The following is a 19,775-nucleotide window of genomic DNA, read 5'->3' on the forward strand; positions in this document are numbered from 1 at the left end:
GTTGTCGTCCTTCAGTCGGTAGGCGCCCGGTCGGATCACCTCGGTCACCGTATAGGGTCCTTTCCATTGTGGAGAGAGTTTATGTTTCTCCCTGGTTGATTGGGTTCTTTGGAGTACAAGGTCTCCGACCTCGAGGATCCTCCCTCTGATTTTTCTTTCATGGTACATGCGGAGAGTTTGCTGGTAGCGAGCGGAGCGGATGATGCTTGTCTTGCGAGCCTCCTCGAGTAGGTCAACCACGTCATGCTGAGCCTCCATGGCTCGGTCGCAATCGAAGGCCTTCAATCTTGGGGCGCCGTGGTCGAGGTCAGAGGGTAGCACCGCTTCAGCTCCGTAGGCTAGGAAGAAAGGTGTGAATCCTATGGATCAATTCGGGGTCATTCTTAGGCTCTAGAGGATCGCTGGGACCTCTACAACCCATCGTCTAGCATACTTATTGAGTCGGTCGAAGATGCATGGCTAGAGTGCTTAGAGGACCATGCCATTGGCCCGCTCGACCTGACCGTTAGTACATTGATGTCTGACCGAGGCCTAGTCAATCCTGATGCTGCATCCATCACAGAAGTCCAGGAACTTCTTCCTGGTGAAGTTAGTTCTATGGTCAGTGATGATGTAGTTAGGAACACAAAAAACAATAGATGATGTCAAGGAAGAACTTGACCGCCTCTTCCGAGCGAATGTTGGTGATGGGCTTCGCCTCTATCCACTTACTGAATTTGTCCATCACTACGAGTAGGTGAGTGAAGCTGCTCGGACCCTTTTTGAGGGGTCCTACCATGTTGAGGCCCTAGACCACGAATGGCAAGGTGATGGGGATGGTTTGGAGCTCCTGTGCCAACAAATGAGTTTGCCAAGCGTAAAACTGGCATCCCTCACACCTATGGACGACCTCCTCTGCCTCTCGTAGCGCAGTAGGATAGTAAAAACCTTGTCGAAAGGCTTTTCTGACCAGTGACCTCAGGGCCACGTGATGTCCGTAGATTCCGGCATGGACCTCGAGGAGGAGATGTTTCCCTTGGTCGGTAGGGCTGCACTTCATGAGTATTCCTGACGGACTTTGCTTGTAAAGTTTGTTACCAAATGTGACAAACATCTTAGCGTGTTGAGCGATCCGTCGCACTTTAGTCCTTTTGGGTGGGAGAATCTCCTTGAGGAGGTAGGCGAGTAGCGGCGCTCGACAGTCGACTTGATCAAGTGCTACCACGGCGACATCGATGGGCGACGTTGTCATGGAGGCACCGAGGTCAGAGCCCTCAAGCGCCAGGTTGACATCAGGGCGTGTCTGGATCAGACCTTCCAACATGTAGGTAGACAGCTCGTGAAGGTCGTTGATGAAGACCCTGTCTAGAGACGGAACCCGCCTGGCAACCAATTTTGCGAGAAAATCGGTTGCATCGTTGTCCTTTTGGGGGACATGATGTAGTTCGATCCCCTAAAATTTGTCCTTGAGCATGCACGCCTCCTAGCAGTATACTGCTATGAGGGGGCTTTTGCAAGAGGACTCCTTCATGACTTGGTCGACGACCAACTTTGAGTTGTCACGGACGTACAGTTGCGTAGCGCCAAGCTCGATGGTGATGCGCAGTCCGTTGATGAGGGCCTCATATTCCACGGCGTTGTTTGAGGCCGAAAAGTGGAGACAGATCGTGTAGCGGAGCCTGCTCCCATCTAGGGAGATCAAAACCACTCTAGCCCCTAGCCGGGTGCCATCACTGACTCATCGAAGTACATCGTCCAGTACTTGTGGGTGATGTCTGGGGTCAGAAGCTGGACCTCCGTTCATTCGGTGATAAAGTCCGTGAGAGCCTGAGACTTAATAGCGGTGCGAGGGATATACCTGATGCCATGGCCCATCAGCTCGAGTGCCCACTTGGAGATTCATCCCATGGCCTCATAGTTGCGGATGATGTCTCCCAGCGGGTATGAAGTGACGACCAAGACTTCGTGGTCGGTGAAGTAGTGTAGGAGCTTCTAGGTCACCATCAGCACGACGTATAGAAGTTTCTGCACCTGGGGGTACCGAACCTTGGCATCGGTGAGTACCTCCCCAACGAAGTATACGGGTCGTTGGACCTTAAGGTGGTGTCCTGGCTCCTCCCTTTCAATGACTAGGGCGGCGCTCACCACGTGGTTGCTTGCCGCGACATACAGGAGGAGGGGTTCTCCCCGTTCAGGAGTGACGAGGATCAGGGCCGACGTTAGTGACGCTTTGAGGCTCTCCAAAGCCTATTGTGCTTCCTCAGTCTAGACAAATGCGTTTGTCTTTTTGAGAAGCTTGTAGAGGCATCCCCCGCTCGCTTAGCCGAGAGATGAACCGGCTTAGGGCGGCCAAACAGCCGGTGAGCCTTTGTACGCCCTTGACATTGCGTATAGGGCCCATGTTGGAGATGGCCGTGATTTTTTTGGGATTGGCCTCGATGCCGCGTTCGGACATGATGTATCCAAGCAGCTTCCCTTTTAGAACCTCGAAAACACATTTTTTGGGATTCAATTTGATGTTGAACCTTCGGAGGTTCATGAATGTTGCGGCCAAGTTCACGATCAGGTCGCAAGCTTGAGCCGTTTTGACCACTATGTCATCAACATAGACGGTGCTTGTTGGTTTTGGCCGCTTGACTTCGTTAGGCTGGTCGAGTGGGTCAATTTGATCAGTGAAGCATTGTTGCATGCACCGTTGATAGGTGGCGCCAGCGTTCTTCAGACCAAAAGGCATGGTTATGTAACAATACAAACCATACGGGGTGATGAACAAGGTTGCAAGCTGGTCGAACTCTTTCATTGTGATCTGGTGATAGCCTAAGTAGGCATCCAGAAAGGAAAGGATTTCGCATCCTGAGGTGGAGTCAACTATCTGGTCTATACGTGGCAAAGGAAAATGGTCCTTCGGGCACGCCTTCTTGAGGCCAGTATAATCAACGCACATTCTCTATTTCCCGGTTTTCTTTTTAACAAGAACATGATTGGCTAGCCAGTCATAGTGGTATACCTCCTTGATGAATCCGTCTGCCAGGAGTTTGGCGACCTTCTCGCCTATGACCCTACGCCTCTCGTCATCAAAGTGATGCAGGCGTTGCTTAGTGGGTTTTGAGCCCAGGACGAGGCGTAATGCATGCTCGATGACCTCTTGTGGTATGCTTGGCATGTCAGAAGGTTCCCATGCAAAGACATCACAATTGGTGCATAGAAAGTCAGTGAGCTTGCATTCCTATTTGGTCGGGAGCTGGGTCCCAATCTGCACCGTTTTGGTTGGGTCGGTGGGGTCGATGCCCACCGCCTTAGTTTCCTCGAGTGAGTGGAAGGCAGAAGAGGAGGTTGGCTTGTTGCAGTCCAGGACTGCTGGGGTCATCGATTCTTCAAGCCGAGGGAGCTCGGCTGAGTTGATGACAGCAGTGACGAGCTCGTAATGCTCGCGATCGCACATATAGGTGTGCGAAAAGGTGCTACCCACAGTGATGATGTCGTTCGGTCTCGTCATCTTCAACTTGAGGTTGGTGTAGTTAGGGATGGCCTTGAACTTGGCGTAGCATGGCCGCCCCAAGATGGCGTGGTAGGACCCTAGGAAGTCCACCACCTCGAAGGTGAGGACCTCCGAGCGGAAGTTGGCTCGGTCAACAAACATGATGGGCATGTCGATCTGCCCGAGCGGGTATGCCTTCATTCCCGAGATCACGCTGTGGAAGGGAGAGCTCACTAGGCGGAGCTCCAACCGGGGATGTGCATGGCGATGACGGTGTCGACGTAGAGGATGTTGAGGCCTCTGCCTCCGTCCATCAGCACCTTGGTGAGGCGCTTCTTGCGGACAATGGGGTCGACGATGAGCGGGTAGTGACCCGGTCTGGTGATGTGAGAAGGATGGTCCCTCTGATCGAAAGTGATCGGAGATTCTGACTAGCTAAGAAAGGAGGGGATGGTCGTTTCGGCGACGTATGCCTCCCTGTAGAGCACTTTGTGCTGGCGCTTGGAGTAGATTGCATCAGATCCCCCAAAGATCATGAGGCATTCCTTAGGATCAGGAAAGTCGTCCCCATCGTTGCCCGCCATGCCTCCTTTCTTGGTCGCTGTCTCCTTGCCCTTTCCTTCTTTCGGTCCATCGGCATGTCGCAGAAAGCGCTTAAGGAGTTTGTAGTCCTTGTAGAGGTGCTTGACGGGGTAGGCGTGGTTGGTGCATGGACTCTCCATGAGCTTGTTGAAGTGGTTGGGCCAACCCTGCTAGGGCTGCTTGCCTGCATGATCGGCCACGGTGACCAAAGCGGAGTTGGCCAGTCGGCGATGATCCTTCTTGTTCTTTTTGCCCCTTTGCATGGAGGGGCCCTTGTCTTGGTCCTCGTGCTTGGGCTTGCCCTTGTCCTGGCCTCCACTAAAGACTACTCCGACCGCCTCCTCACCGGAGGCGTGGTTCGTGGTGACGTCAAGCAGGTCGCAGGTGGTCTGGGGCTTTAGACAACCGAGCTTGTGGATCAAGGACCCACAGGTTGTCCTAGAGAGGAACGCGCTGATGATGTCCGCGTGAACGACATCAGGAAGGTAGTTGTATCATTTTGAGAACCTACGGATGTAATCCTATAGGGACTCGTTGGGCTCCTACTGGTAGCTCTTGAGGTCCTAGGAATTTCTAGGACGAACATACATCTCCTAGAAATTCCTGATGAAGATCCTCTTGAGATTCGCCCAGTCACGGATGCTGTTAGGCGGGAGGAATTCGAGCCATGCTCGAACATGGTCCCCCACACAGATGGGGGGTATTGAATGATGAAATGGTCATCATCCACTCCTCTGACTCGGTAGGCGAGTCGAAAGTCTTCGAGCCATATACCGGAATTCGTTTCAGCAATGTATTTGGCGATGTTGGTAGGCAGTCAGAAGCACTGTGGGAACGATGCTTTCTGGATGTGATGGCCAAAGGCCTATGGTCCCAGGCCGTTTGGGCTAGGACTCCAGTCGTCTGGTCGACGACCATGCCTAGGGCGCGTTTCCCCGCTCCCCTCAATGGTTCGAGCGGGGCCCGTGCCGCCTGCTCTCACCGCCCCATGATGGACGTCATCATCACGCCGGGCTTGACGCTGATTATTGATGACGCTACGAGCATCTTGGTTTAGCCCGAGGCATTCGCGCACATGTGGTCGGTGTGGAGCGAGCGCTGGGTCAGGCCGTGGTGCAGCTATGGCCTCCTATTCCACGCCCGGTGACTGTAGTGGTGAGCGGATGGAGCGATTCGACTGGTGCGCCCCCATTCCCTCGGTAGGGAGAGAGGCCGCGAGTCGGTGTCCCGATGTGGAGCTCTCCACATGTTGAACGGCGTTGATTTCTACCAGCATCCGGAGGTTCTGGTGGATTGCCTGCTCCTGAGGGTCAACAGGCTCTGGAAGGCCGCCCAGGAGCATCGCCGCAGCGGCGATGTTTTGGCCAGCCTGAGTGAACTGTGAGGGATCGTTCCCCCGTCAATGATGTTGCGCTAGACCTGGCGGGAGCGACCCCGGGCACTGCTCGCTGGGTTACGCACGTGTGGCTTTGCCGTCTTTGTCGTAACTCCTCGCCATGCTCCTGTGCACGTGCGAGGGCCTCCGCACGAGGGTCCGGAGGGGTGTGAGTTTGTAGGGACTCTGCTACCACCGACAGCTGTCCTGGAGCGTCCGCCATAATGCACTCTCGGGATAGAGGGTGGCTAGGTGCCACGACGTCGTCGATGCTGGAGCCGTCGCTTTCAACCTCATCATTCATGAGGTTGTGGAAAGAGGCGGGAGCGTAGCCCGCCATCCCCATGAATTTGGATGTGAGAGGGGGCGACGTCAACATCTTTTGGAGCCCCCGTGTGTCCACGTCCGCGGGGGATGCGAGGCCGTAGGGGAATCGGTCGCATGGCGGTTGCGGTGGGGACAATGGGGTCCCTCCGGAGAGCCGGCGGAAGATATTAAATAGCGAGTAAAGAACAATATGTACGTTACTCATAGTGGGGTTTGAGCCCAGCGTGGGCTCAGAGCGAAGGGCAGGTGTCTCATCGATGAGGTCGTCGGGTGGCCCGGAGCCGACGGAGAGCACTCCTCCTCCGACGGGTGCCGGGACAAGTGCCTCCTCTCGAAGGCGAAGCACGCCGAGCTGGTCAGCGATGAAATCCAGGCTTTCGAAGAGGAAGGTCTAAGACAGCTCGAAGACAGGAGAAACCCACATCCCAACAGGTGGGAGCATGGGAAACTCCAGCGAGCCAAAGCGAGTCGTATCGCTTGAGCCCGTCATGACGAAGATGGCAGAATGGTGGGCCATCCGATGACTAAAAACGTGAACGTACGACGTTCTCCCCACGGACGGCGCCAACTGTTGGTGTGAAAAGTGACCAAGTAAATATTTGTCGTTTTTCCATACGTTGTGATCGGATGTGGCCTAGCACTTAATGACATAGATTTTATACTGGTCCAGGCAACGTGCCCTACATCCAGTTTGAGTCGGTCGGTGACTTTATTCCTGAGCCCAGGTGCTCAAAGTTTGTTGTGGGGTTACAAACGAGTGGGAATAAGATAGGGGTGTTAGAGGTCCGGTCGGACTCTGGACTGAAGAGCCAAGAGTGACGGGAGCTCCTACGTGCGCTAAGTATCGGAACGTACGCTCTGTGTAGCTTTAGAGTTCTAGAGCTGTGGAGCTGTTCGAGTGCTCAGAACGTCTAAAGCTAGCAGAGAGAGCCGGAATGACCGTCTTTTTTTTGGAGAGGACGTATCCCTTTTTATAGATGAATGGGACGGCCTTACAAGTTCAAGAGAGAGAGAGTGTGTGTCCTAGTCTTATTGCCCATGCCGTTGGGTACAAGACAGTTTATCGACGTCCACAATACTGTTGACGCCCATATGCATATGGCAGGCTCCATTGTGCTTTTTGGTATGACAAATGTCGGCACCTACCATACTGTAGGACAAATATCGACGCCTACAACACTGTTTGTGTTCTGACATGTCTGGAAGGCTGCAAAGTACGCTTCTGGCATGGCCTGACAGTACTGTCCCGCAGGTGTGCAGGGTACGGTCCTCGGTATTGCGGTTGACTTGAGCGCCTTACCTTATCTGCTCCGCCTGATTTCTTGGGTCCTCACCGAGCGGGCGTCCCCGGCCGGTCGTTTCCAATCGTCTCCGACCACACCGGTCGGAGAAGAGCCATAAGCAGATGTTCGGTGTATTCCCGGTCGTAGAAGTGGATCGGAGTCGGAAGCGAGCGTTGTCCCCTCCTTGGCCAGGCCTTCTGGTCGAAGACTGGATCGCTCTTCCGGCCTGTCGTTAGGTATCTAGGTCAGCCCAGGAGTTGTGCGTCGTTCGTAATGCCGTCTACCGGGCCGAGCTCTTGCTGAGAAACGGACCCATTAGGGATCCCGGGTTTATGAACCCGACAAATGAAGAGCAGATCAGGGTGGAACAGAACTTAAGCAGTCCATGTAGAATGATAGTACTGATTCTACCCAAATAAATCAGGAACATAATGGTGCAACAGAGATTTTGTCAACCCAACCCAACCCAAACAAATCCAGCATTCATCTAATGTTGCAACTTGTTAAATGAAAATTCGTGAATAGCAAGTGAACCTGCATCAATAGTAAGGCCAGAGCGGACCCATAAATTCGATATGACCCGCCATGGAACATGTTCTGTTATAAACAACTGTAAAACGAAAGTTCAAATAGAATAACTGCACAAACACTGATCCTAGATTTCATAACAAACCCTATCTTGGATAACTAGGATTAGGCAGTGATGCTGCCATGCGGAGTAATTATCAATTTAGCATGGAATCCCTTGGAGTGGAATGTCAAGGTAAAAAGTGGCAATGGTGAATGCCGAATTTCCCAGGGGAATCAACCATACACTTTACTGCGAGCATGAAGTTGTCAATTTACACTTTTTCTAAATAAAATACTTTACAGTATTTGAAAGAATTTTGATTCAAAATTAGTCTCACGAATAGATTAAAAGGTTTTGACATCATGTGGCATGGGGCAATAAATCTCAACATAAGCAATCCATTCCAGTTGATATAATGTAGAAAGGGGAGGATTTTGTTCCAGAAAAGGAGAGCATTCCGTTCTGCAGCCTCTACTGTAATGCATATGCCATGCAGACATCTGTGAAGAGATCAGCACGAACTTTCTTTAACAATGCAGATCTGACATGCACCCGAGCTGACATTTACAACACCAGTCCTCATGATGTAGAAACAGAAGCAAATCTGCCAAATGCATAAAATGAAAAGGAAAGTTATACGAAGGGCAGTGAAACATAGTATTATTGCTCTTAAGGTTGTGCTGATAGACGCTAACAAGACTCAACTGTATTAATAGACCTTAGACCTGTGAATACAACAAAACTTGTATTATAGCTCTATCACTGACTCAGTGTATACTTCCACATTTCATATAAAATGACAACATATAAGCAGCCAAATAATTGATATATTGTGAAACTAGTAAAGCTAATGCCAGAAGCCCAAAACTGTCATGGACCTTTTAAGTGCTGCGATATGTCATGCAAAATTGACAAGCAGACTGTAATAACGACTGCAAGAGCTGCAGCAGGGGGCGGGGGCAGTGTGTCAGCCACTATAAACTTTGTTGTTGAATAATGAATATAAGAAAGGATGCTTGAACACGGTGGCAGACACACTATCCAGGAGCAATGAGCTAACGACACTGCTGCCAGCCACTATAAACTTTGTTGTTGAATAATGAACATAAGAAAGGATGCTTGAACACGGTGGCAGACACACTATCCAGGAGCAATGAGCTAACGACACTGCTGCTACCTGCCTCGCCGTCTCGACACAGTCATTCAACCTCCTCGCAGCATACAAGCAGGCGACCACAACAGACCCAGCATTGCAGGCCGTGCACGACGACATCATGGCTAGAACTCGTGGCGCACCTTGGGCCCTGCTGGATGGCCTCGTTATGTTTGGCGGGCTGCACTCACCTTCTGGTGATCTTGGCGGCAGCGCATGACGACGCCCACGAATGGGTACAATACAACGCCTCCACCGCAATTTCAATGTTCCACAAGAGCGTCGCATCGTCCAAGACTAACAAGACGGAGACCTTGGCCCCAGCTGGCTTGCTCCATTCCTCGCCATTGCTCACTGCCATATAGAGCGACATCAGCCTCAAGCCCTCGACTTTGACGGTGGTTGATCACCTATCCATGTACCCCCACTTCGTCCTATGAGTCACCCCTACTCCACTGAATCAGTGGTGCGCATATTCTTCGCCGAGATCTTCCGCCTTCACAGCGTTCCAACCTCCATCTCCGATCGCAGTCCGGTGTTCACTTTTACATTTTGGCAAGTCCTGTTCCAGGCGTCGGGCTCATGAGACCGGCTTTACATCCCTAGTCCGACAGCTAAACGGAGGTGGTCAACAAGATCGTGATGTACCTCTGGTGCATGACCAGCGATCAGCCTCTGAGACCGAGTACATCTACAACACGTCCTTCCACGTAGCGCTCAAGGAAACCCAGCCCAAGCTGTTATATGGCCATGACACCCCTCCTGCCTCGCTCCACTCCTACAAGGCGGTGAATGTTCATGACGCCGCCGTGGCACCACAAACCTTGGCAGAGTGTGCAGAGTTCTTGGAAGATGTCCGCATTTAATTGGAACAAGCTCAGGTCAAGACCAAGAAGATGTATGATCGAGGTCATCATGCCTTGTTCTTCCAAGCGCACATATAGGCGACAGAATAGGAAGGTTTAGATTTAGTTCAAATATTCGATTGGATAGCAAATATTTTCAATAGATTGGATTAGTTAAGTTTAGTAAGTTTGATAACTTGTGCAAGGGGCAATTGTAGTCCGGCCTATATATAAAGCCCTTGATGTAATATGGAAAAGGCAAGTAATAGATCAATCTATTTCTCCCAACTCTTGTTCACCCAAAGCGCAGAGCAGTCGAGGCTTGACCCCAGCCCACTGCCGCCATTGTTGTCAGCAGGAACTCCTACCTATTCCAATATAAATGGTACAGCCAAGCTGACTCTTAAGCAAAATCATGAAGAAAAAAACAGTCAATTACAGTATTGGGATCCTTTCCTAAAATTGCTTAATCGCTTGCTGGCTACTATTGTTCCATTATTGAGTTGCACCAAAATCCTAAGCACCTGGAACTGAATAGGTTGTTTTGTAAATTTTTCTTTGGTGCTAAGGATTTTGCATACAAAGTAACACTCTCACAGGACAGACATTAGACCCAAAACAAACCATTTATAAAAAGCCAGTGACACAGAGAACAGAAAACTGTAATAAGACCATGCTGAATAAAATATTTTGAAGCCACAAGAAGCAAAAGGTTACCTGGTGGCACGGCTTCAACTGAACAATGGCAAGATGCCCAGCAAACCTAGTAGATGTCACTCATACTCAAATTGTACATCGACATGCACATACTTCCTCATGAGGCAGACTATGAATGAGGTAAAGCTTGCTAACATCTGGCGCTCCTCTCGCGTTTTTGCCTCAGAAAGAACACCATGAATAACAAGTTTCTTGAGATTTGGACACCTTCCAATCATACCAAACACCCAGGGTCCAAAGTGCTCACTTATTACTGTCCAACCAAGTTCCAGAACTGAGACATTCTCCAGTGGTGATGATCCCTGAAGGCTGTAGTGAAGTAACCCATCTCGTAATTCATAACTCAATGAAAGATGCCTAAGAAGAGGAAATGAAACAGCTATAGTTTCTGAATCCACAATCTCATCCTCGTCATCAAACACAACACCCCAAAATCGTAGCATACGCAAATTAGATGCTCTGGATATCATGCTATAGAATTTTGGCCACACTATTGTGAAGTTGCTCACGTCTACTGCCTCCAAATGATCAGTATTGTCCCCAATATCCAAATGAGTAACACTGACATCATCAATCTTAAGATGCTTTAGTGTTCCTTTCCCGTTAAGCTCAAACAGATCAAGATTTAAAGCATTCAGGTGCAGAACTTCCAAATTATCTGCATCAAGTATGATCTTATCTACACCTACCGATTTTGCAAAGAGACTTTTCAATGTATGGCTTGTGAGCTCCATCGTAGATTGTGAGTCTGAAGTGACAACCTCAAGGACATCAAGTGCTAATGACGCTATTCTCGGGCAAGCAGCAACTAAAAGGCTCAAATCCAAGGCCGAAATGCTGACATGCCTCAGGGAAAGGGATTTCAGACAAGTGAACCTCTGATAGCTTGGTTCAACACCTGTGATGGTGTTATGATCCAAATCTAGCATTTCGAGCTTCTGTCTACCACACTTTTCAAGAATGTTTACATTGGGTATTGTCCTGACATTGTAAGACAAGCTCCGGAGTGTCTCCCTGGTATACATGAGCCATGCAATCACTGGTGCTGCAGAGAACTCATGAGTGTTATCGATATGAATCGAAAGGCATTGCAGCCCCATAGTCTGAAATATAGTTTGTGTGATGACAATCTCCAACTGACGGGTAGTCATGTCCCGTGGAAAGTCATCGGAGTTGAAGGACAGTGAACGAAGGTGCCTCCTGCATGCATCTCGCCACTTGCGGCATACCGCAGAGGCAACCATGACATCACGTGCAACACCAAGATGGGAAAGAATGTTGCCAACGACTTCAACAGGGAGAAGCTCCATTTTTGGCGCTCCACACTATCAACTAAAACCTAATGAAGAATTTTCTCCAACACAACCAATACAGACTTCTAGCATGGAGTTGCATGCATTTTCATATCCGCATATATCAATCACGTTTTAAGGCCTCATCGCCTTCGTTCCCTGCAAAATGGCAATGATAATTAGCAATTACTGCCAATTACTCCTATTGAGTAACATCAGTCTGTAGTCTCTAGAGACTATGTCGATGTTCAGGCCCAGCTACGAGGATACCAAACTGTTCAGTAGCCATATGATCCACCCAAGCAATTTTTAACTAGCCGACACGAGCAAAAGCATAGTTGGCCATCATTGAGCGATTTCCCAGCAAGAAAATCCCTCTCGACCAAATCTAGATCAAGATCAGCTCGCTTAGACGTAGCACTGAAAACTATATTACGCAGTTCTTCGGTTGGACCGCAGAAAGGGATCACAGGAAGATTGAATCTAGATAATTCAACATATAATTCTTCAATTCGAAGAGGGCGTGCAATTTCAAACACGATAAATAAGAGAGGTGGGGGCGAGAAAGAAGGAGCCAACCTTCGTCGCAATGGCAATACGAAGACGATGAGGCCAGTGAAACCGGCAGGACCGGGGGTTGGCTGCGCGCTTTCGCCGGATCTACACAGCACAAGCCGGTTCGTCGTGGCGGCACCCGAGATCGACTTCACACAAGAACCCGCGTCCGAATGATCTGTGTCCCTCGACTCCGGCTGACGCCTGATCCGAGAACAAACCGTCTTCTACGAAGGACCCGCGTCGCCGACGCACCGGCGTGTAGGCACCAGCTGAAGGCCGGGAAGAGGTCGGAGAGGTGGCAGCGCAAGTCTCCGCAACCGGAGATGCGGCGCTGACTCCTGATTCCTGAGGGGAGGGAGGGGCCTCGGGCACGGCGCTGAATCGCGACCACGGCAGCGTCGCGGCGAGGAGAGGAGGCGCTGCGCCCGACGAACACCCACGGGTAAAAGAAAAAAACGGCTGACGAGCCGTGGGCCGCTGGGAGAAGCGGATTGGGCCTAGCAATTTCATGGTTCAGAGCTTAACCGAACGCGTGTCTATGACGGGCTCACAAGCTCAGAAGCTCTTCGTAACCACGAAAGATCCACAACCGGCCCAGCCCACGGTATAACCCTAGCCCCAAGGTATTTAACTCCCAGCGGCAGTCGGCCACGCTCCCAGCCGGACGCCGCCGCCGCTCGCTCTGTCGCCCGCTATCCTCTCCCGACCACAGCCCGAAGGTGAGCCCCAACTTCCCGCCGAAATTAACAGAATCAGGATTTGAATTCTGTAGTAGTGGAATCAGGAGATCTCAAGGTCTGTTTGGTGCAAATGGCAACATGTTCTAGATGCGAATTTGTTTCATGCGCATGGTCAGCAATGGTCTAGATGCATATCTGGTAGTGTATTGGCATGTTCTTTTGAACTGATGACTAGGTGTTTAAGCAGAGTTGATGCGTAATCAAAATGTATATCTAGTTCGTATCTTGTATCCTGTATCCGAAATTTAGTTCCGATCTGATCTAAATTCAAGTGTATACAATATTATGCGTATTAACTTAGATTTTTTTGGGGAAAAAAATCGGATGTATATGTGTATACACCCATGCCAAGTGACCACACCATTGCAGTTGTTCCTTTAATCTCACCCCATACTTCCCCATACTCATTGCGACCATTGCAGTTGTTCCTTTAATCTTACCTTGTACTCTTGCTCGTCTCTTTGCAGGAACGTTGCTCGCACTTCCGGCGGCGGCGACATGAGGTACCACTACACCGCTCTTCTGTTTCACTGTAGATGTGTGCTGCTTTATCTGTTGAACATGTGAATATCTCTGTAACGTGATGCACTCGTTGTATTTTTATAGTTGCCGATATGGCTAGCTCTTCATAGTAGTTACCGTTTCTTGATTGGCTATGTGAGCCTCTAATGTATTATGTTGCTTACCGGCTATGTGTAGATTTATATAGATGTTTGATGGTATATTTTCCATTCCCATTTTCATTATTAGTTTGTTTCGTTGACCTGCCCCAAGATTTCAATGTCACCATAGGCAGCGGATCAGATTCTGTACATTTTACTATGTTGTAGAATTTGGCAGATTGAAATTAGTCTGCTGGGTCTTTTGTATGACTTAATGTATTTCTGGAAATTAGCATGCTAGCAATTCTCTTAGTGCTGGTTGGTTCCTTAAGCTGTACCTATGTAAATGTGGGGATTGGGTGAATATCTAACTTGTTAATCTTAGTAGTTGGAGTTCTCAGGGATTTTTCTGTCTTATTAGCCCATTGCTTGCTGCATTAGATTAGACTATTATATTCTGCAGGTTCAGTTTTGTAATATACTTCTGTTAGGTAGCAAGTTCTTTCCTGTTCCTTTTGGTTTAACCTTGTGCAATCATCTGTGTTCCCTGGAATTGGTTTCTTAACAAATGTCATGTCAAAAGATATATGTAAATCTAAGACACTTTGCTATGCACATGTTAGACAGTTTTTTTCGTAAAAAACCCCAAGGGCCTTAATGCATCATGCAATTAATTGTTTCATCTTTCCTTGTTTCAGTAAGCTGCAGAGTGATGCGCTGAGGGAGGCGATTGCCTCGATTACCAATGATTCCCGTGAGAAGCAGCGCAAGTTTGTTGAAACCATTGAGCTGCAGATTGGTCTCAAGAACTATGACCCTCAAAAGGACAAGCGTTTCAGTGGTTCTGTTAAGCTGCCTCACATCCCTCGCCCTAAGATGAAGGTTTGCATGCTTGGTGATGCTCAGCACGTTGAGGAGGTATGTTATGCTTCCATCATTGCATCCCATGTTTTTGTGTAAAATTATTTGTTCTCAGAATTTCAATTGTTTGCTCTTCTATATTTAAGTCGTACGCTTATATATTAGTATAACTCTCCATGACATCAACAAGTTTTGAATTGCTGAATAGAACCATACAAGTGTCCTTCCAGACAAGTTCATTGGTAATGCCTTGTTTGGCTTTGTTCTGATATATCTGTTCTAATGTTGGTACTATGCTGTATGTAGGCCGAGAGAATAGGTCTAGACAGTATGGATGTGGAAGCCCTCAAGAAGATGAACAAAAACAAGAAGCTAGTCAAGAAGCTGGCAAAGAAGTACCATGCTTTCCTTGCTTCTGAGGCTATCATTAAGCAGATTCCTCGTCTTCTTGGTCCTGGTCTTAACAAGGCAGGCAAGGACCTCTTCCTTTTCTGTCTGTTGGATCTACAGTCTGTTACTATGCTATTAGTTTTTGTATTTAACTCAATTACCTCTGCATTTATTTATTAGTTTAAGCTAAATTGGTGGCAAAAATGTTTCTTCAATCTTGAGCCCTATTTTGCTCGGATCTCATAATATTACATTTTTTCACCTTTATCTACTGAACTGTATCTTGTGAGCCTGCACACTATTATTGTTCTTGAGGAGTGTATTGTAATTATGTTTCAAAGGATGGTTGTTAATTGTAGGGTATGCTAGTTTGGATTAGGACGCAGCTATCTTGGGTGGTATATTGGTATAAAGCATGGTGATTGTCGCAGCTCTGTGTTTGTACATTGTTTGTAGACCTATTCATTTATCTTATTCCTTTTTTCATGGGAGCCATCAGCAATCCTAATGAGTTGTTAGTTTTTTATTCTTGTTTTTATAATGCCATCTTGAATGGCCTTTGCCGCTATAATTACTTGTGAGCTATGATGTTGTCTATGTGTAGCATAAGTGATGGCAAAAGTTGATTTCCTTAAACTTCTGCAGTCTGCACTAATGATCTGTATTCATCTTTCAAATTGTCACTTACTGCAGGAAAGTTCCCTACATTGGTGACTCACCAGGAATCCCTTGAGTCCAAGGTTAATGAGACAAAGGCTACAGTTAAGTTTCAGCTAAAGAAGGTGCTTTGCATGGGTGTTGCTGTTGGCAACTGTGGTATGGAGGAGAAGCAGATCTTCCAGAATGTGCAAATGAGCGTCAACTTCCTCGTGTCACTCTTGAAGAAGAATTGGCAGAATGTATGTGTCTCAATGTTCACATGGATAGAGTTCATGCTTATGCGCCTATATGATTAACCTCTGAGTAACTGGCATCTTGTGTGTTTGCAGGTGAGATGCCTGTACCTCAAGAGCACTATGGGAAAGGTGTACCGGGTGTTCTAAACTTTCCAATTAGGCTTGTAGGATTTCCTGGAGACTTGACTGCTTGGGAGCTTTTGCTATGTTCCCTATCAACCAATTTCTTGTGCTACTATCGACGAGAGTTAAAACCCTAGTTTTGTACGAGATGTTTTGGTTCTTGATATCGAACTTATGGTATTATCAAATTTCAATGGTTTGTCATCTGACTTCACTCACAGGCTGCAGGCTGTTTTTGAGGGGAAAAAAAGTCATTCATTTTCTCGCATCAAATGGAACTGGTGCATTTTAGCGCCTCTTTGGAAGTTGGAACACAGGGTTTTTAAATCATAGGAATAGTAAAAGGGTAGGAGTAGAATGTAAACATTTTGATTCCTATGGATTGAAAGAAAACATAGGAATTTGCATAATGTTTTAAATCTGTTGGTAGAATTTCTTCAAAATCGTTGTAGAATAAGCATTTCAATAGTAATTTTATATGATTTATAGGAACATGATCCTTTGTTCCAAAGGGTTCCAATAAAACATTTTCTTATAAGAATCCTCTCAAAGTCTTTCATATTTTCTTTGTTCCAGAAGGGCTAGTATAATGGATTCAGGTTTGACCTAAGTCAAACTATGCAAGGTTTAAACAATTTTATAGAGAAGAGTATTAATATATATTACATAAAAATGTAAATTATGAAAAATATATTACATAATGTATCAATAATGCTAATTTGATGTCGTTACTATTATATAATTTTTTGTCAGTTATCAGACTTTGAATCCGGATAAACTTCTATCGCTCTGCTTGTTTGGGCTGTTTTGGCTGATAAGCCATTGCTGAAAGTACCGTTGGTCGATTTGGTGTGAGAGAAAAATATTATTCGTTGACTGAAAAAGTACGGCTTATAAGTCAAATAAGCCCAAACAAACAGGGCATATCTCTTGTATTTCAGGACGTGAAGGAAGTACTCTCTCTGTCTCAAATTATCTATCGCTTTTGGTTTTTGTACCGCAAGTTTGACTCGATTTTTAAAAAAATACATGCAACATTTGTATCTCCAAATAAATTTATTAAAAACTAGATTCAAATATCTTTTCAACGATACCAATTGTTATATATATATATATATATTGTTAAATTTGTTTCTCTGGAAACGAAAACGATAGATATTTTGGGACGGGGGAGTAGCTGATTTCTTCCATCTGGTATCTAGTAACAATTAGCTGACTAGAGGCCGTGGTTGAAATAAAAGAATTTTAGTGAATCCGTGCAGTGACGATGAAATATCCCGAAGGATATTGTTTGGAGTTTTTGCTCTGCTTTGGTTTCTCCATAGGGCTTGGAGTTTTTGCTCTGCTTTGGTTTCTCCATAGGGCTGCTTAGTATTAAGTTTGAGCTCCAATCTGTAAATGTAAATTGTATTTCTTGAAATTATTATTTTATACATATTACAAATAGAATTGATGCGAAATGTGGATCAAACACAGGGGACTGCAGATTGTCTAGTAAGAAGTCCATGCAATACCTCACCTTCACACACCTCGACAACATCGCTTGCTCCACACACCTGCAAAAATTCACAAATTGACATAGCCCAAGTACACTAACCAATGTCTCTGGTGCACAAAGACAGTGTGTAATATCCGAGTGAGAATCCCCAATGAAGTTAACCTCGATAGAAAAATACATATATATACGATTAGTAAAGAAAAACAATCCTTGGCAATTAAATTTTCTCTGAATTGTTCATATAGGAGAGAGGTTACATACTTGTCAAAGTGTTAATCTACGGTTTAGGAAGAAGTTTATGATTTTCGGAGAACCGAAAACAATTCCTATGCAACCTTGCCATTTCTTTTCTTTCATTCCACAAACCCTAACCTTGTACCTCTCGGCCACGCTCCCTCTCTTTTTTCTTGTGGTGATGACTGGGTGACCCTTACGGCCTTACCCCACCCTGCTAGTGCTCTCTCCCCCTCATGATGACGACTGGGTGATAGTTGTTGCCGCCCTACACCAAGTGACAAGGTGTTCTTACCCTTTCACCGGTGACAAGCACCACTAGATACGCCCCACCCCACTCCTTTGGCCATGTTCGTTTCGCTAAAAAGTCATGGCTGAAAGTAATGTTCGTTAATTTATCGTGAGAGAAAAATATTGTCTATTCGCTGAAATAGTACGGCTCATAAGACAAGCGAACAGGGCTTTGTATTCGTCTTCCTACCTGTGCGATTCAAGCACCCAAATTTATGTCTGATAGTCGTGCATATTTGGACTTGACAACGTCGGTTTTTAGATCCGGCAGACATGGCACAGGTGCAATTCTATCCTGCAGGTTGTGAGTTTTGGGCTCCAAACCAGGTGCGGGTGGGTTTTGATTCTTTTCCCCATGGGTGTTACGGACTCTGAAATTGGAAGAAGTCCATCTGACCTCCCTCATGCACAAGTCTAATTTTACCATCAACCAGAAATTTTGGACTTTTAGACCCCTAGTTTTTACAGCCATCTGATTTACCTCCCTTGACAGTTTTGAAAACGGTTTCACTGCTGTGGCACCACGTCAGCCACGAGGAAGGTAAATCGAACATTCACGATAGTTCAGGGAGGTTAATTAAATTTTGTCAAAATTTTAGTTTTTTAAATAACCAAATATTTTTTTAAAACATAAATTTGAAAATACTAAAATATCATGTAACCTAAGAAAATCATAGAAATCTGTTTTAACTTAGAAAAAAAAAATGAAACTGGTTTCATATTTTTCATAAAATCATGCTCTATGTTTTTATGAGTTAGGATCCATAATAATATAAAGCATGATTTTCGAAAACACATGAAGTCCGACATCTCGAGACCATCCAAACTATCTTCTTGTTCGATCATGTGCTCTTAATGCGTGCGCAAACCTAACTTCGGCGACAAACAAGGAATCAACATGTCCATCTGGATTTTAAGTATTTGGGTTGACTAAAATTTTCTTAGTTAAAAGTTTTTGTGCATAATTAGTTATGCATTTTCATATTTCTATAAAGACCGCTACTAGCTTGATATAACTTTTAGAGGAAGGCACCGATAAATGTCACAGCCCACATGGGCGGATTTAAGGGTATTCCTCAGTATTCCCGGAAATACCCAACTATTTTGGTACACTTTTTATGTATATATGTGTATATACTTATATATATAAATGTATAATGTATAATGCTATAATCTGTAGTATTTTTGCGCTTTTGAGCCCAAAATAGTAAAAAAAAACTGGTGCTTTATGTTAATCTGTATTATTTTCACGCATGTCTTAGAGTTGGCTAGCTCAACAATTTGTCATTTGACTATCTTGTGACTTTAATTATTGGTAACGTACTACTCTAAATTATATTTTAAGCCTATGGATTCAATTTTTTTATGATATAGAAGTGGGAATACACAAGTTTCAAATCATGGCTCGGCCACTGACAGCCAACTATTTACAACATTGTTTTTATATGATTTTTTTGTGCAAAGTCGTATTGATGAGAAAATGTTGTGTGCAGTTTGCACGGTGATTCACACTACAGTCACAAATGATTTGTCTTGGCCTGCTTCCGCTTTATATTTGGCTTAGTTTTATATTTTTATGAGACCATATAAGATTCAAATAATTGGAACAAAAACGTAGAGCATGGTTTTATAAAAATATAAAACTAGTTTCATATTTTTTTTGTGTTAAAACAAATTTGCTATGTATTTTCTAGGGTTAATTAAGGTTTTAGTATTTTTAAATACATATTTATAAAAATATTTGGATATTTTTTTAAAAAATATTTCTTTAATTTTTTGATAAAGCTTAATTGACCTCACTGACTATCGAAAGTCTGATTTAACTAGCCTTACGGCTGACCTGGCCCCACATAAGCTAAAACTGTTTTTAGAATCATTCAAGGAGATAAATCGAATGGTTTTAAAAGTTGAGAGAGTCTAAAAATCTAGTTTTATGGACTTTTATGGTTTTTTAGCAACACCACTCTTCTTTATTTAACT

The 19,775-nt window shown here is 45.9% G+C and overlaps 2 protein-coding genes across 2 annotated transcripts; one reads left to right on the forward strand and one right to left on the reverse strand.

The window, feature by feature from the left end:
* Window positions 1–7,773: 7,773 nt before the first annotated feature.
* LOC136453625 (F-box/LRR-repeat protein At1g67190-like) lies at window positions 7,774–12,587 on the reverse strand. Its single transcript, XM_066454185.1, has 3 exons — window positions 12,182–12,587; window positions 10,311–11,761; window positions 7,774–8,199 (listed from the first exon to the last, which is right to left on the reverse strand). Exon 2 carries the CDS (start codon window positions 11,618–11,620, stop codon window positions 10,367–10,369), a length of 1,254 nt encoding a protein of 417 aa, XP_066310282.1. The 5' UTR covers window positions 11,621–11,761; window positions 12,182–12,587; the 3' UTR covers window positions 7,774–8,199; window positions 10,311–10,366.
* A 168-nt stretch (window positions 12,588–12,755) lies between these two features.
* LOC136450793 (large ribosomal subunit protein uL1-like) lies at window positions 12,756–15,960 on the forward strand. Its single transcript, XM_066451409.1, has 6 exons — window positions 12,756–12,879; window positions 13,368–13,403; window positions 14,201–14,420; window positions 14,670–14,835; window positions 15,447–15,652; window positions 15,743–15,960. The coding sequence occupies exons 2-6, from the start codon at window positions 13,399–13,401 to the stop codon at window positions 15,794–15,796; spliced, it is 651 nt and encodes a 216-aa protein (XP_066307506.1). The 5' UTR covers window positions 12,756–12,879; window positions 13,368–13,398; the 3' UTR covers window positions 15,797–15,960.
* Window positions 15,961–19,775: the final 3,815 nt, after the last annotated feature.

This window comes from Miscanthus floridulus, chromosome 5, assembly GCF_019320115.1.
Source record: "Miscanthus floridulus cultivar M001 chromosome 5, ASM1932011v1, whole genome shotgun sequence".
Classification (NCBI taxonomy): Eukaryota; Viridiplantae; Streptophyta; class Magnoliopsida; order Poales; family Poaceae; genus Miscanthus; species Miscanthus floridulus.

Coding starts and splice junctions, on each gene's coding strand:
- LOC136453625 (XM_066454185.1), bottom strand. CDS start 11,620: ATGGAGCTTCTCCCTGTTGAAGTCGTTGGCAACATTCTTTCCCATCTT.
- LOC136450793 (XM_066451409.1), top strand. Junction 14,836..15,446: donor TCCTGGTCTTAACAAGGCAG/GCAAGGACCTCT, acceptor CACTTACTGCAG/GAAAGTTCCCTACATTGGTG. Junction 15,653..15,742: donor TGAAGAAGAATTGGCAGAAT/GTATGTGTCTCA, acceptor GTGTGTTTGCAG/GTGAGATGCCTGTACCTCAA.